At 43.6% G+C, this 12,853-nt stretch overlaps 4 protein-coding genes across 4 annotated transcripts; 1 reads left to right on the top strand and 3 right to left on the bottom strand.

Annotated features, from left to right (window-relative positions):
* Nucleotides 1–1,038: 1,038 nt before the first annotated feature.
* On the top strand, nt 1,039–3,123 carry Bfra_006729 (putative calcium proton exchanger protein; the record flags this gene model as incomplete). The annotated part of the gene is made up of 5 exons (XM_037337099.1): nt 1,039–1,045; nt 1,548–2,023; nt 2,077–2,310; nt 2,359–2,949; nt 3,004–3,123. The coding sequence occupies 5 exons, from the start codon at nt 1,039–1,041 to the stop codon at nt 3,121–3,123; spliced, it is 1,428 nt and encodes a 475-aa protein (XP_037198465.1).
* Nucleotides 3,124–3,948: 825 nt separating this feature from the next.
* On the bottom strand, nt 3,949–5,030 carry Bfra_006728 (uncharacterized protein; the record flags this gene model as incomplete). The annotated part of the gene is given in 3 exon segments (XM_037337098.1): nt 3,949–4,557; nt 4,568–4,686; nt 4,886–5,030. 3 exon segments carry the CDS (start codon nt 5,028–5,030, stop codon nt 3,949–3,951), a joined length of 873 nt encoding a protein of 290 aa, XP_037198464.1.
* Nucleotides 5,031–5,720: 690 nt separating this feature from the next.
* Nucleotides 5,721–8,872, bottom strand: Bfra_006727 (putative pectin methylesterase protein; the record flags this gene model as incomplete). Its single annotated transcript, XM_037337097.1, has 8 exons — nt 5,721–6,754; nt 6,896–7,085; nt 7,581–7,847; nt 7,907–8,045; nt 8,095–8,216; nt 8,274–8,356; nt 8,457–8,727; nt 8,792–8,872. 8 exons carry the CDS (start codon nt 8,870–8,872, stop codon nt 5,721–5,723), a joined length of 2,187 nt encoding a protein of 728 aa, XP_037198463.1.
* Nucleotides 8,873–9,340: 468 nt separating this feature from the next.
* Bfra_006726 (putative mfs toxin efflux pump protein) lies at nt 9,341–12,450 on the bottom strand (the record flags this gene model as incomplete). Its single annotated transcript, XM_037337096.1, is given in 8 exon segments — nt 9,341–9,421; nt 9,440–9,581; nt 10,353–11,476; nt 11,524–11,578; nt 11,661–11,697; nt 11,816–11,931; nt 11,986–12,029; nt 12,088–12,450. The coding sequence occupies 8 exon segments, from the start codon at nt 12,448–12,450 to the stop codon at nt 9,341–9,343; spliced, it is 1,962 nt and encodes a 653-aa protein (XP_037198462.1).
* Between the last annotated feature and the right edge of the window lie 403 nt (nt 12,451–12,853).

The following is a 12,853-nucleotide window of genomic DNA, read 5'->3' as shown; positions in this document are numbered from 1 at the left end:
GCATTCTTCGTGCAACTGAATGAGGATCAAGGAAAAAGTCCAATAATCATCAGCAGGAGCTCTTTCCTTGGCAAGATAAAGTTTGAACAAAAGGCAGTCAGTACAGTACTACAGATGCTTTCACGACAATAAGCTGAAGCTCCATTCCCCGTTTTCGCATTCGCATTTGCATTTGCATTTGCATTTGCATCTTCGTTCCTTCCACAAAATCAACATCTCAAAACTCATACCTACCTCGTACATACCACCGACCTACCTCGTGCATACATACATTCCACATACCGGTATCCACACATATCATCGAATCCAGATTCACTTCATACAGGTACTTACTTGGTCTTGACTTGCTTCTTAGAAACTCAAACTACCTAGGTAAGAGGATTCATCCTTTTCAATGATCGTTGGTTGTTCAATTTGGTCTCATCTCTCTCTTCTGTTCTCTCGTACATTGATTGATTATATCGTGCCTTTCCTTCTTTCCTTCCTTCTCTCTTTCTCTCTTTCTCTCTCTCTCTCTCTCTCTCCACTCGACCTTCCTCGACTTGATCGTGACGGGGTTCTTCGGTTTCATCGTATCATCAAGAGCAAACATCCGATAATTCTCTTGAAACGTATTTACTCCATACTTTCATCACACTATCCCCGTCCATTTGATCAACAACAAGTTACAACGTGCATCATCCTCCTCATCATCGTCATAAACAAGGGACTATCATCTCGGTAGCTGCCACCAGTCTCGCCTGTACCCAGAAGTTTGATCAAACCTCCTCCACTCAAAAGGAGGCGCAGCACCTAGCAAAAAGCACTGGGAACCTTTTCTTCCCGCTGCCCGCACCGTCAAAGCTACGAAAAGTGTGCCCGAGTTTCGATAACCACGCGCACAACCAACGTTCATGATCCCAACCCAACCCATTATTGTTCTTCCCATTTATCCAATTACCCTTTTCGTACAACCTGTTCCCTAAAAATTTCTAAATTTTTCTTTTCACATAGGCATTGACATTCTCCTGTTGTGTGCGAAAAGAGAATTTTGCCAAGATGGTTTGTAAGTAAACAAATTATCCTCCCTCCTCCTTTGCTCTCTTTGTGAAGATATTCATCTCCGAAAAATTCAATTTACAATATTATTTCCTCTTTGAGAGTTCGATGGTTTATCTACTCGCCAATCTCATATTACAAGTAAGAAGTTGATACAGGCACCTGCAGTCGGGTCTTTGATCCAAGCCCTTTGTTACATTTCTCGTTCGCGCTCTATACTTGAATGGTATCACACAGCCCAACATAACCTTGGTGTCATCTCCGTCACAGGACAATTGCTCAGATCAAAAGACTTAAACGCTTGAAGCCAAGTAATACTCCTTTGCCTCTTGTCGATACCTAAATCCTTTTTCCTTAATTTGGTTGTACATTTGGCCCACCTGTCAATCTGCCAGCGTATTGCCAAGGGACTTCTTTGAAACTTAAGTTGGCTGCGGCGCATTGCAATTTCAATATCGAACATACATACGGAGTGGCTGGGCTAACTTTATATCTTCTTTAACATGTAGCACAACCTAAATACCGAAGGGAACTCGCGCGTGTAAGATCCCTTCCATCACAAAACAATCGAATCAACTCAGGAAATATGTCAAACGGAGTGGACGAAACCTCGCGTCTGTTGGGCGTCAACGGACATGCCGGAGACAGACGTAAAAGTAGTGTTCATGAATTCTTTCTCAGCAAGAGACACACCCCAGGAACCGACAGCGACAATGTCATGGTTAGCTACTCGGCGTCGGCATGGCATGTAGGAAAGGTTACTTTGTATAGTAGCTATGTTAACGTTCTGTTGATCTTTGTACCATTGGGTATCGTCGCAGGCCTCACACACTGGGATCCGGTCGTCATCTTCACACTCAACTTCTTCGCTATCATCCCATTGGCTTCCATCCTCTCATTTGCGACGGAAGAAATTTCCATGAAGTTGGGAGAAACTTTGGGAGGTCTATTGAACGCAACATTCGGCAACGCTGTGGAACTCATTGTAGGTTCAGGTGTTATATCTTACTTTTTACTTACTAATATCGAATCCTGCAGGTCAGTATCATAGCATTGAAAGAAGGACAAATCCGAATCGTTCAATCGAGTATGTTGGGTAGTATCTTGTCGAACTCCCTTCTTGTGTTGGGATGCTGCTTTATAGCCGGTGGAATTCACAATACTCGCACTGGTACATCTATGGGCATCGAGCAGAGATTCAACGACACTGTCGCCGGAACAATGTCATCTCTCATGGTTCTTGCCGCATGCGCATTGATCATACCTGCAACTGTAAGCTGAAATCCAATAGAACTGCAACAAAATCTAACTCTTAGAAAGCTCTATTCTGTTCTCAGTAAATCATCAGCAGACACTGAAACCAACATTTTGATTCTCTCTCACGGAACAGCCATCATTCTATTAATTCTCTACTGTCTTTATTTGTTCTTCCAGCTTCGAACACATTCCAACCTATTTGATGCCGAAAGTCAATCAGCAGGAGAGGAGGAAGAAGTACCACAAATGAGTCCTTGGGCTGCTGCTGCTGTTCTCGTTATTGTAACGATCGCGGTATCTGTCTGTGCTGACTACTTGGTTGACTCGATTGACTCGATTGTTGAGAAAGCTCACATCTCCAAAACCTTCGTTGGTCTTATTCTTCTTCCAATTGTCGGCAATGCAGCAGAGCATGTAACAGCTATTGTGGTTGCCGTCAAGGACAAGATGGACCTGGCAATGGGTGTGGCTATCGGATCGAGCATGCAAATCGCACTTTTCGTCACTCCATTCCTTGTGATCTTGGGTTGGATCATGGATAAACCTATGACTTTACATTTTGAGACCTTTGAAACTGTTGTTTTCTTCTTGAGTGTTTTGGTTGTTACTTATGTTGTTCAAGATGGCAAGAGTAATTATTTGGAAGGTTGTATGGTAAGTTTTGGTCGGAATCGCAATCACATTTCAATTTCACTAACAATCACATAGCTTCTTGGTCTTTATATCATTATTGCCCTTGCATTTTTGGTATACCCAGATGAATCTGCTGGAGCAGGCGAAATTGGAGGAACTGTTGTCAGATCAGTAAAGGCTCTGGCAGGATATTAATCCGAGATTGTATCAATTTATGGTAATAGCGTTTTAGCGCTGGATATGAAAGGTAGATATCGAGAATCCATAGGGTGGAGAGATGGAGAAGGCGGCACGTTTTAATAATGCCTTGTTTTACTGAAAAAAATAAATGGGACTTTGGGGAGGCTATTATGATAGGGTTGCTGGGATGGGCAATGGATGAATTGTAACAATAGCTCGGAGCTGCGAAGCCATTACCTCTGTGTATGATAGATACCTTGCGAGTAATACAATACGTTGAGCTCAATGAAGTTTTGGGGGAAGAGACATTTGTGTGTATGTATGTAAATCTGTGGCTCGAAATATACAATCCATTCGCCATTAGAGAGTATGCAATTTTGTACAATAAGTAAGTACATGTCTCGTGTGTCCCCTTGCCACCTCTTTCTTCTTTCTTCTCCCTAGAGAAATCCAGAATCTTCACCGAAGTAATCGTGTATTAATTGTATCTTTCATGTCGTCATGTTCTTTCTTCAATATCATCGTATCCATCTTCCCTCACTCTGACAGACTCCTCCATCTTCATCTCTAATCGGATTTTTTTTCGGTAATGCCCCTTCGATGAAGGAAGGCTATGTCGCATCTCATATCTTATTTCTCGTGTTTCTTGTCTCGGATTCTATATCCACCATTTCACATCACATCTCGTATCCATGGATATGGATATGGATATACAAGATAATCAATCCAATCGAGTGAACAAATCACGTTTGATTATTTACCGGGATGCGTGGTTTGAGATTTCTTTTGCAAGTTTCAATTTCTTGGAAGGGTTTCCCTCAACGGGTGAAGGGGTGTGGATTAGTAGCCAAACGTATCGTAGTTGGATAGGTCGGGGAGGATAGTGGGAATGAATCTCTTTTTGATGGGCGGGCGGAGGAGAGGTTTGTTGGGGGAGGTTTCGTGGGGAGGGCGGGAAGGGGTGGGGTTGGAGTTGAATGGTTGGGAATTTGCTAATTTCTTCCTCGCCAGCTCGCGCTTTTCTTCGACTTTCTCGGTATCCTCTCTTCTCCCACTCCCACTCTTCATCTTCACCGCTCGCCCATCTCTCCTCCCACCCCTCTTCTCCTCCTCCCTCGCCTTCCTCCTCCTCTCCCTCCTCCTCCACCTCTCCATCTCCTCCCTTCCTACCACCCACTCTCTTCCCAGTATCCCCCTCTCCGGATCTTTAAGTTCTCGACACTCATCCCACCATTTCCTCTCCACATCCGTACTCCCCACTATCCCCATCTTCACAATCTGCAATTGCGGCACTTGCATATAAGACCCTATGATCCCCAGAATCCGCACGACTTTGCATTCGGAGATGTCGTTCCAGGGAATTTGGGGGTGGTGATGGACGGGTGCTGGGAGGAGGATGGGAATTTGAAGGAGCTCCCGAGGGAGGGAGAGGTAGGAGTGCAACGCATTCTATACATACACCGCTTGAGTCATCGATGGTGTAGACGCGACGACGGGCAAAGGTATCGATGGAGACGATGAGCCCGATCAGTTTTATGTAGCGGATGGGGTGGTTGAGGTAGTGGTGGATTAGTTTATCTTTTGGTTTTGTGAGAAAATTAGCTGGTTATTCTATTTATCTTTTATCCATTCCTAGCATGACGCTGTTCTATGGATCAATCATCATCTCGAGGACCCTCAATCCGTACTCGAAACTCAAGGAGCAGGAAGTGACAACATAGCTAAGAAGAAGAAAGAAAGTAGCAATCAGATAAACAAAGAAAGAAAACAAACAAACCTTCAAAATAAACCCCCCTCGTAGTCAAAGAAACGATATCCGCACAGCGCAACGCACACCATTTATGAATGGTAGGCGAGAGCTCATACAGATATGGCGGTAAGAGGGGCGCGAGAGCAGATGTGGATGAGGAGGGGGCTGTCATGACATTTTCTTTTGGAGCATGGTGCGATGCGAAAATGAGGAAATTGATGTATGCGATTGATATCTCGGGTTTAGCTTGAGTAGTGACGAGTGGGAAGGTTGATCGACGGGTTGTTTTCTATTTTGTTGTATTTTGTTGTAGTGCTCGGGAGCGAGTCTCGTGTGCGTGAAATGTTTGGGTGTTTGGGTGGATGCACCGACCGAGGTGAGAGGCGAAAGTGGAGATGGAAATCGCGAGGTTGACGCGTGGGGAGGCTGTGTCACGTGTACATGTTGGACAGTGTTATTCGTGGGAAGAAGTCTAGGTTTAAAGACGGGGTTTAAGTCTGTAATTTTAGAACTGAGATACCTACAAGACTAGGTGGATTTGAGCACTTGAGATGTGCGAGATATTCTCAAACAGGTAGAACGTCATTGGAGTATCAGAAATTGTAACAAGCAATTAGTAGAGCAGGAGCAGGATGCTCACACAATCGGACGTCAATTTTATAATGGAATAGAAGATGTGTAAAATGCCGGAATTTAATGCATAGGCATTCATGGGTTTGTATTCTTGTTAAAAGTAAATGGGTAAATCTTCGCATTAAAAAATCATTGTAGTTATCAACGCCTTCTTCTATGCATGTTGTATCCATCCGACCATATATGTAAAAACCAAATCCTCGCAAACTCCATTTCCATATTCACAAAATCATGCCCGAGTAGTTTTACCGCGCTTGGATTGCCGAGTTGGTTGCTTCTTTGTTCTCTTAGAAGCTGATTTCTTAGGCTCAGGCTCGACCTCTTCCTCGTCTTCCTCGGCTTCCTCAGCTTGAAAATCATCACCAACGTCGTTCATTTCTACATCTTCATCTTCATCTTCATCTTCTTGCTCTACCTCGGGTTCTCTCTTCTTGCCTCTTGATGACTTCTTCTTCGGTGCCGGTTTTTCATCTTCCTCAACTTCATCCTCGGAGTCAGCTGCTCTTCTCTTCCCCTTGCCCTTGGCTTTATCTTTACTCTTGCCTAAACCCTTTCGAATTCTTTGAAACTCCTCTTCACTCAGCTCACCAGGGCCCTTTGCCGACTTGCTTCCGCCATATTTTGCCTCTAAATTATCAAAAAAGCCACCCCTTGAAGCCTGTCTAGCCTGAATGATAGCCGCCAAGTCATCCATGTGACCAGGGGCATTTTTCTTTGGCTTCTTACTTTGTTCCGGTACATCCCCACTAGATCCCTTCAACAATTTATCAACACCCATTTGTTTCGCAGCCTTCGCGGCTTCTTTCTCCTCAGCTCTAGCCTTCTTCATTCTTTTATCCTTCGAAGCCTTAGTTTCCTTCCTAAAGACAGCATATTCCTCAACTTCTCCGGTTTTGATTGCTTCCTCGATGATCTCGCGGAATCGTTCTTCATCCTCAACTGGATCACTTAGCATAATGACTTGATACATCTTTCCCCATTTTCCTTCGTATTTGGTATAAGCAGCCAGCAAATCATCTTTCTCCTCATCGGAACCTTTGTAAACATTGGCGAATTGATTGATGGCATCAGAAGTAACAACGTCTTTGTATTGCTCAGAATAAAACTCGGTCCAGGAAAATCCATCAGCATCAACGGACTCGGAGGTAGATCCAGTACGATCATAGCGTTTGCGACGGTTTGGGTTGGAGAGAATAGCATATGCAAAAGCTATTTCTTGGAATTTGGTGTGCGAATCAGATTTGAGATGTTCTGGAGCTTTATCTGGGAGGTTGTTAGTTGTCTAAATTCAGTTCATGCAGTGGGCCTATGGAACTATCTTGATGATGGCAGTCCCAAGTAGAGAAGCTCATATGAGCTATGCATTTGCAATATAGAGACGTGCCAATAACCGTTATAACATACCTGGATGGTGTTTCAAAGCGCTTTTGCGATATGCGCGTTTGATCTCATCTTCAGAGGCAGTTTTCTCAATACCAAGAACTTCGTATGGATTGATTTGAGGGGGGGTTTCATCTGCAACATCATTGTGAGAAGCCATTTTGAGATTTTTGTTGTTGTTATCGGCAAATTGTTGAACAATGGTGAATTGAGACTGAAACTTATTATTTAGTAACTTTGTTTGTTCGAGGAAACGCGATTTGATTATCGACGGTCGCGTAAAGTGCTTTTGTAGCGCTAGTGGTATCTTAGCTCAGGTTTCCTGATGATATGGGGAAGGCACTGCTTAGTCATAGGCGTCATACTACAAGAATAAATTATCTATAAGTTATCTTAGCTGTAAGTCGACAACTAAATACTTCTAAATCTTCAGTTCTCTTTAATTATCTCGAAACTTCCGAATCCGATTGATTTTGGATCTCAATCGAGATTCTGATGTTTTTCCGGTAGTTATGCCATTCAGCGGTGCTGAATAGGGGTGAGCAAGGGCAACCAACAGTTGGATCACAAATACACGTCCATACTTTATAGAAACAGCTTTTATTAAATCATCTATTCTTTGTTTAAAATTTATATATAATTTATGTATCAAGTAACTCGATCCCTCTCCTCGCCAATTAAACTAAACGTTGAAATCCACCCAGCTCACATCCCCAAATTTTCCTTCAGGATCCTGGAAAACCTTCGCTGGACTACTGTAAGGAGCCCACTGGCTGTCATTATATTGGACATCAAATAACGAAAGAGCTCTTGCGGTTGCGTTGTATCCAGGTCCGTAATTCTTGTATTCAGCTTGGACGGTGCTGTAGTTACCATTATTGGCATCGTAGCGGGCAGGAGACCAATCGATATAACCTGCGGGGAGAATCGAATCATCGAGGTAGGTGCGGGCGAAGATGGATCGCATTTGTGCGTTCTGTTGAATGATGGTTAGCTTGCTTTTGGTAGAGGATATAGATTGTGGAGAAAACGTACCCAAGGTCTGCCAAGTGGGCATTTTCCTTTGATGCTTAAGCTGCTATTTGCTTTCTGCACAGTTGAATCTACAATATATACTCCATATTTGTTCTCGAAAGTCGTGTTGGTTCCCTTCCATGCAGTAATTCCTCCACCACTGAAAGAGGTCAGCTTCTTGTTTCAAAGGCGGATTTAGATTTACATACCATGATCGAAGGAAGATTTGTGTGTTAGTGACCCAAAGAGTTCCGAAGCCGTAGAAGAAATCGGTCTGACCGGCGACAACAGATTGAGACATGTAGGAGTTGGATAGTTTTCCTACGTAAACCTTGGATGTGTTAGTTTGGAGCAACGGATAGTATAATGAGCAAGTGGATGAACATACGGTATCTTGGTAGCTATAGAAGCCGGTGTAGTAGAAGCCACCGTTTGCGTAACTTATGCTCAATGCAAGGGAAGGTCCATCAGCTATCACTCTGTTAGAACGTTTTCTTTCTGGCTCCTCTCTTCCTCCCAATCGTGTTTTTAACCCTGTCTTTTTTCTTCCCTGCGAAAGGTAGCAACTCACAGTATGGCACAAAATCATTGATGAAATTCAGATTGTATGTTCTAAAATCTGTGCATCCAAACGGTGTTCCTGGTGGGACAGCAAACCCAGTCGTTCCACTTCCAGTCAATGATGCATTGAGATTCGGTGCAACGGTCAAAGTGGATGTGTAAGCATTATCCCCAGTACCAGCAATCGCCTTCCAGATGATATTGACGGTGTTCGCAGATTGATTTTGAGGATTTGCGGTTTGGCCGAGCAAATATGTTGGACCACGACGAGTGACGTTGACCTATAATGCGATGTTAGCATGTGAAGAAGTTGGACCCGAGAAATAAATTAAGCAAAATTCTCACCTGCTCTGTATAGTTTCCGGATGCAATAAGGATAACATATGTATCGGTGTTATTTGGCAAACTTGCCACAGCTACAATCATTCATAATTAGCCTCAATTCGACCCTATCACTTCTCACTCCGTATCCTATGAGGAATCTGACTACATACCAGACTGTACTGTCTTGAAATTCGAATTGTTTCCCACGAAATCTACATATTTCGTCTTTTGCAAATCACAACCTTCCAATGGAATTTCCGTGTGTTTTTGACAAGCATGCCGATGCGCCTCGCTATTGATGTCCCAGCTTGCTGTGACAATTGGAAGCAGAGAGGCAAGAAATAATAACGGGCGAACCATTGTAAAGACTTCTTTTGATAGTCAATGGTAAACAGAAAAGATATTCGGACTTGAGCAAAAAAGGAGCGAATGGAAAAAGGCCGAGAAGGGTACTTTATGGTTTAAATACGAATCCAAGCTTTGATGCAGAACTTCATCCATGGGTGGACTACAGCTTGCCGATACTTCGGAATAATTCATGACCCAGGTCTAGCTTCATTGTTTCCCCTCTCACCGGCTTGCACATATACGCGTCTCCGCCATTACCGGTGGTATCATTTGAGATTGGAAGTCTTGGGTCTCTCTTTTTGCCTGTAGATAGGTAAATACCCTTGTCTGGAAACTTGCATGTAAGAGCTTGTTTGCTGCTAGCTTTAGCCAAGGTGCATGGTTCATGGAATGCCAAGTAGGATAAGGATTCGGACGAACGATTTTCCACTCAGGTACCGGAATGGCAGATGGAGATGGGAAGCTTAGATGGGCATTAATGTCTTGGATTAGGTGCCATGCGCGGTGTCACTACAAACCTTAATTGATTAAGTAGGACCTGGACCAAAATGTGGGATTTTGATTTATCTCTGCTTCTGGTGTTGAATTTCGTGATGATCTATTTCACAGCGTGAGATGAGATCTAATTAAACAACACACAGGCAGAGTTTGTGGGGAAATCCAAACATCCATAGTCTGGGGTGATCCTAGACCAGGGACATGAGAAGCTGGAGAAAAACGCCGGTGAAATGGTTTGGATTTTGCGGGGAACGGGAGAGGATTATCGCGCCAATAGGAGGGGCTTGAGCATCATGCTGAAAAATTGGGGTGGTGTGTGCACAAACGAGCATTGAGTTCTGGAAATTTGATAGAGTTTCGGTTTGCTCATTTTAATTGTGTTTTTCCTACAACATGGGATGATCTTTAATATATCCTCGCATTCGGGTGTATACATGATTTTTTAGTATTATGAAGTGGGTTGGATATCCCTGGCTCAATATTCGAGAGTGCACATCAATGTCTGACTTCACTTTGATATAGAATAGCCCCCTGCGGCTTAACGTTTTGTAATGCTTTTGAATGATCAACTTGAGTCTGGATGTCAAATGGTTCTAAGAACCTGACTGATGGCGCTATATTAGAAGTGCTCTAAGTTCAGTGATAGATTGAGTGGATGCTCTACTAGTAATACAATATTTACGAGTGTGTGGCAAGGTCTGAACTGTCAAGTGCACGCAGCTTATCCATAGCTTACAGCGCCTTCTCTCCACCGTTTGCAATTTTGTTCTTCTCTTCCTTCCTCCTTTCTATCTCTTTTTCTTGTCCATGTCCTTTTTTCACACTCTTCCAATCCAGTCCACATGCCGCCAGAAAGCTGCCAATCGCACATGCAGTAGTCACCCAGTAACAACGCGTGAGGCCTTCCACATAAGCTTGTCGCACAGCACCTATCGCTTCTTCTTGATTTAATTGTGCTAGCAATTGCTGAATTTCCGTTGCTCCGCTGTGCAAGAATAATTGAGGATCAAGTTGTGGAGCATACTTTTCTATTCCGGATTTGAGACCATTTTGAAAGAGGGTTTGACACACGGATATAAAGAGGGCACCGCCCAGGGATTGGAAAAACGATACGCAGGCTGTCCCGACTGGAACATCTACAAGTGGGACAACGGTCTGGACCACTAGGACACCGCCCTGAAACCCAACGCCAACCCCAATACCGGCTATGATTTGGAAGCCGAACCACGAGGCAAACGGTGTGGTAAGAGAGAAGGTAGTGATGAGACCAGAACCAATAGCGAACAGTACCATACAGAAAATCATCACGGGAGTGTAATACCCGATTACAGTGATAAGGCCTCCAGTCACTATGGAAGACATAACGGTGGATATCAAGAGGGGAAGGAGTTCGATGCCGGCCCTAGTAGCAGAAGAACCCTTGACGGATTGAAAATAGATCGCCAGGTAGAAGATTAAAGCAAAAAATCCTGCACCGAAGAGAAACGCGAAGACATATGCGAGTAGTGTATTACGGTTTTTGAAGAAGCGAGGAGGCAAAATACCTTTGTCGCCAAGAATAATTTGGGAGATGATGAACAGGATGAATAGCAATATGGAGCCAACGAGAAGACCGATGATCTTAGCGGAACTCCATGGGTATGTCGTACCGCCCCATTGAAGAGCGAGCAGAAGACAGATGACGGCTGGGATGATAATGATAGTGCCGATGAGATCGAGCTTCATGACACGAGCAAGGATAGTGAGATTCTCAGGATTGTTGGCGCGGTGGATTTTGAGATAGACCACTATTACAGCAATAGCGATGGCACCGATAGGTAGATTGATGTAAAAGCACCAACGCCAAGATACTTTGTCGGTCTATTTTGATCAGTATCTGCTCTCGTGAAGTGTCAAACTGAACTTACAAAGACACCTCCAAGTAATGGTCCGGCGACCGAAGCAATCCCCCACATTCCTCCACTGAATTTGCATCCTGTCAGTAATCATACCAAAACCATTTAAATTGTTACAAGTTCTTTCCCACAAAAGCGTTTTCACTTACATCAGACCAAAAGCAGCTGGTCGTTTTCGCAGGGGTACTTTTTATTAAGTCAGCTTTTTTTATTTTATAAAAAGGCCAATGTACTAAACGTGAACGAAGTCGGTTGAAGTCATTCATTCCATATGGCCACTGAGCCCAAAAAACCTTGCACTTACAGCAATATGCCAAAATAACAATGGCTCCCGAGAACAAACCACCGACACCTATACCAGCTACAGCTCTGCCTATAATCAATGCAGTACTATTCGGCGCAGTGGCGCAAACCAAGGAACTATTTTATTCATTAATTCATATGCGCATTTACATAGTTAAGTCATGACATTACCCGATTTCGAAGATGACAATAGCCACAACGAAGGTAATTTTGATCTATATTATTTCATGAGCATCGCGCCGTTCAATGAGAAGTATATGCCATTTTGCTTACACTGAATATAGTATATATCCTACCAAAAGTCGGCTGTAGAGCCGTGGTTGTCAACAGATATGCACTGCCATACCACCCAATATCTTGTATGCTATTAAACTGGTCTGTTATTTTCGGGATTGCAGTTGCGATAATGGTCTGATCTAGAGCTACTAGGAAGACTGCGAGACAGAGCGCGGTGAGAATGACGACCAACTTCAAGCCATGGGGGTAGACTGCCTCTTCGCCATCGAGTTCGTTGGGGCTCGAAGTTAGTTCTTTCTGCAGAGGTATGTTTCCTGGTGCAGATTCCTCTGGTGTGTTGGTTTTGGAATGCGAATCTGATGCGTTGTGTATATCAACCTCGTTTTTATGCTCCTCCATGATGAGCTTGCCTTTGACTTTGGTTTTGTTTGGATTGATGGTATTAACTTTGACACCTCAGGTTATACTTCCCTTGGATGATCGATGGAATTGGCGGCAGTCAAGTGTGCCTAAAGGTTTCAAAAAGGCAACTTAAATCTCAGGAAGGAAGCAGCGACACATGCCTGCTCGGCAGAGAAGTCGAGAAGAATTGCATCATCGTCAACCTACTGAATTACTTTATGAGTTGAAAGAGTCATGAGGCTAATAATTGAAGTTTATTGTCAATAAATTGACTTCTTTGTTGATGGTATGCCTATGATTCATCCAACATCCGTAAGCTCCTTTGATTCGCCATAGCGGCCAGCCAAGAAAGCCACAGATGTGCATGGCATTCTCATCGGTCAACTCTATACCCCGTAGT

This window comes from Botrytis fragariae, assembly GCF_013461495.1.
Source record: "Botrytis fragariae strain BVB16 chromosome Unknown tig00000000, whole genome shotgun sequence".
Taxonomy (NCBI): domain Eukaryota; kingdom Fungi; phylum Ascomycota; class Leotiomycetes; order Helotiales; family Sclerotiniaceae; genus Botrytis; species Botrytis fragariae.
The sequence above is the reverse complement of the archived record's forward strand: the minus strand, read 5'-3'. Positions and strand labels throughout refer to the sequence as shown.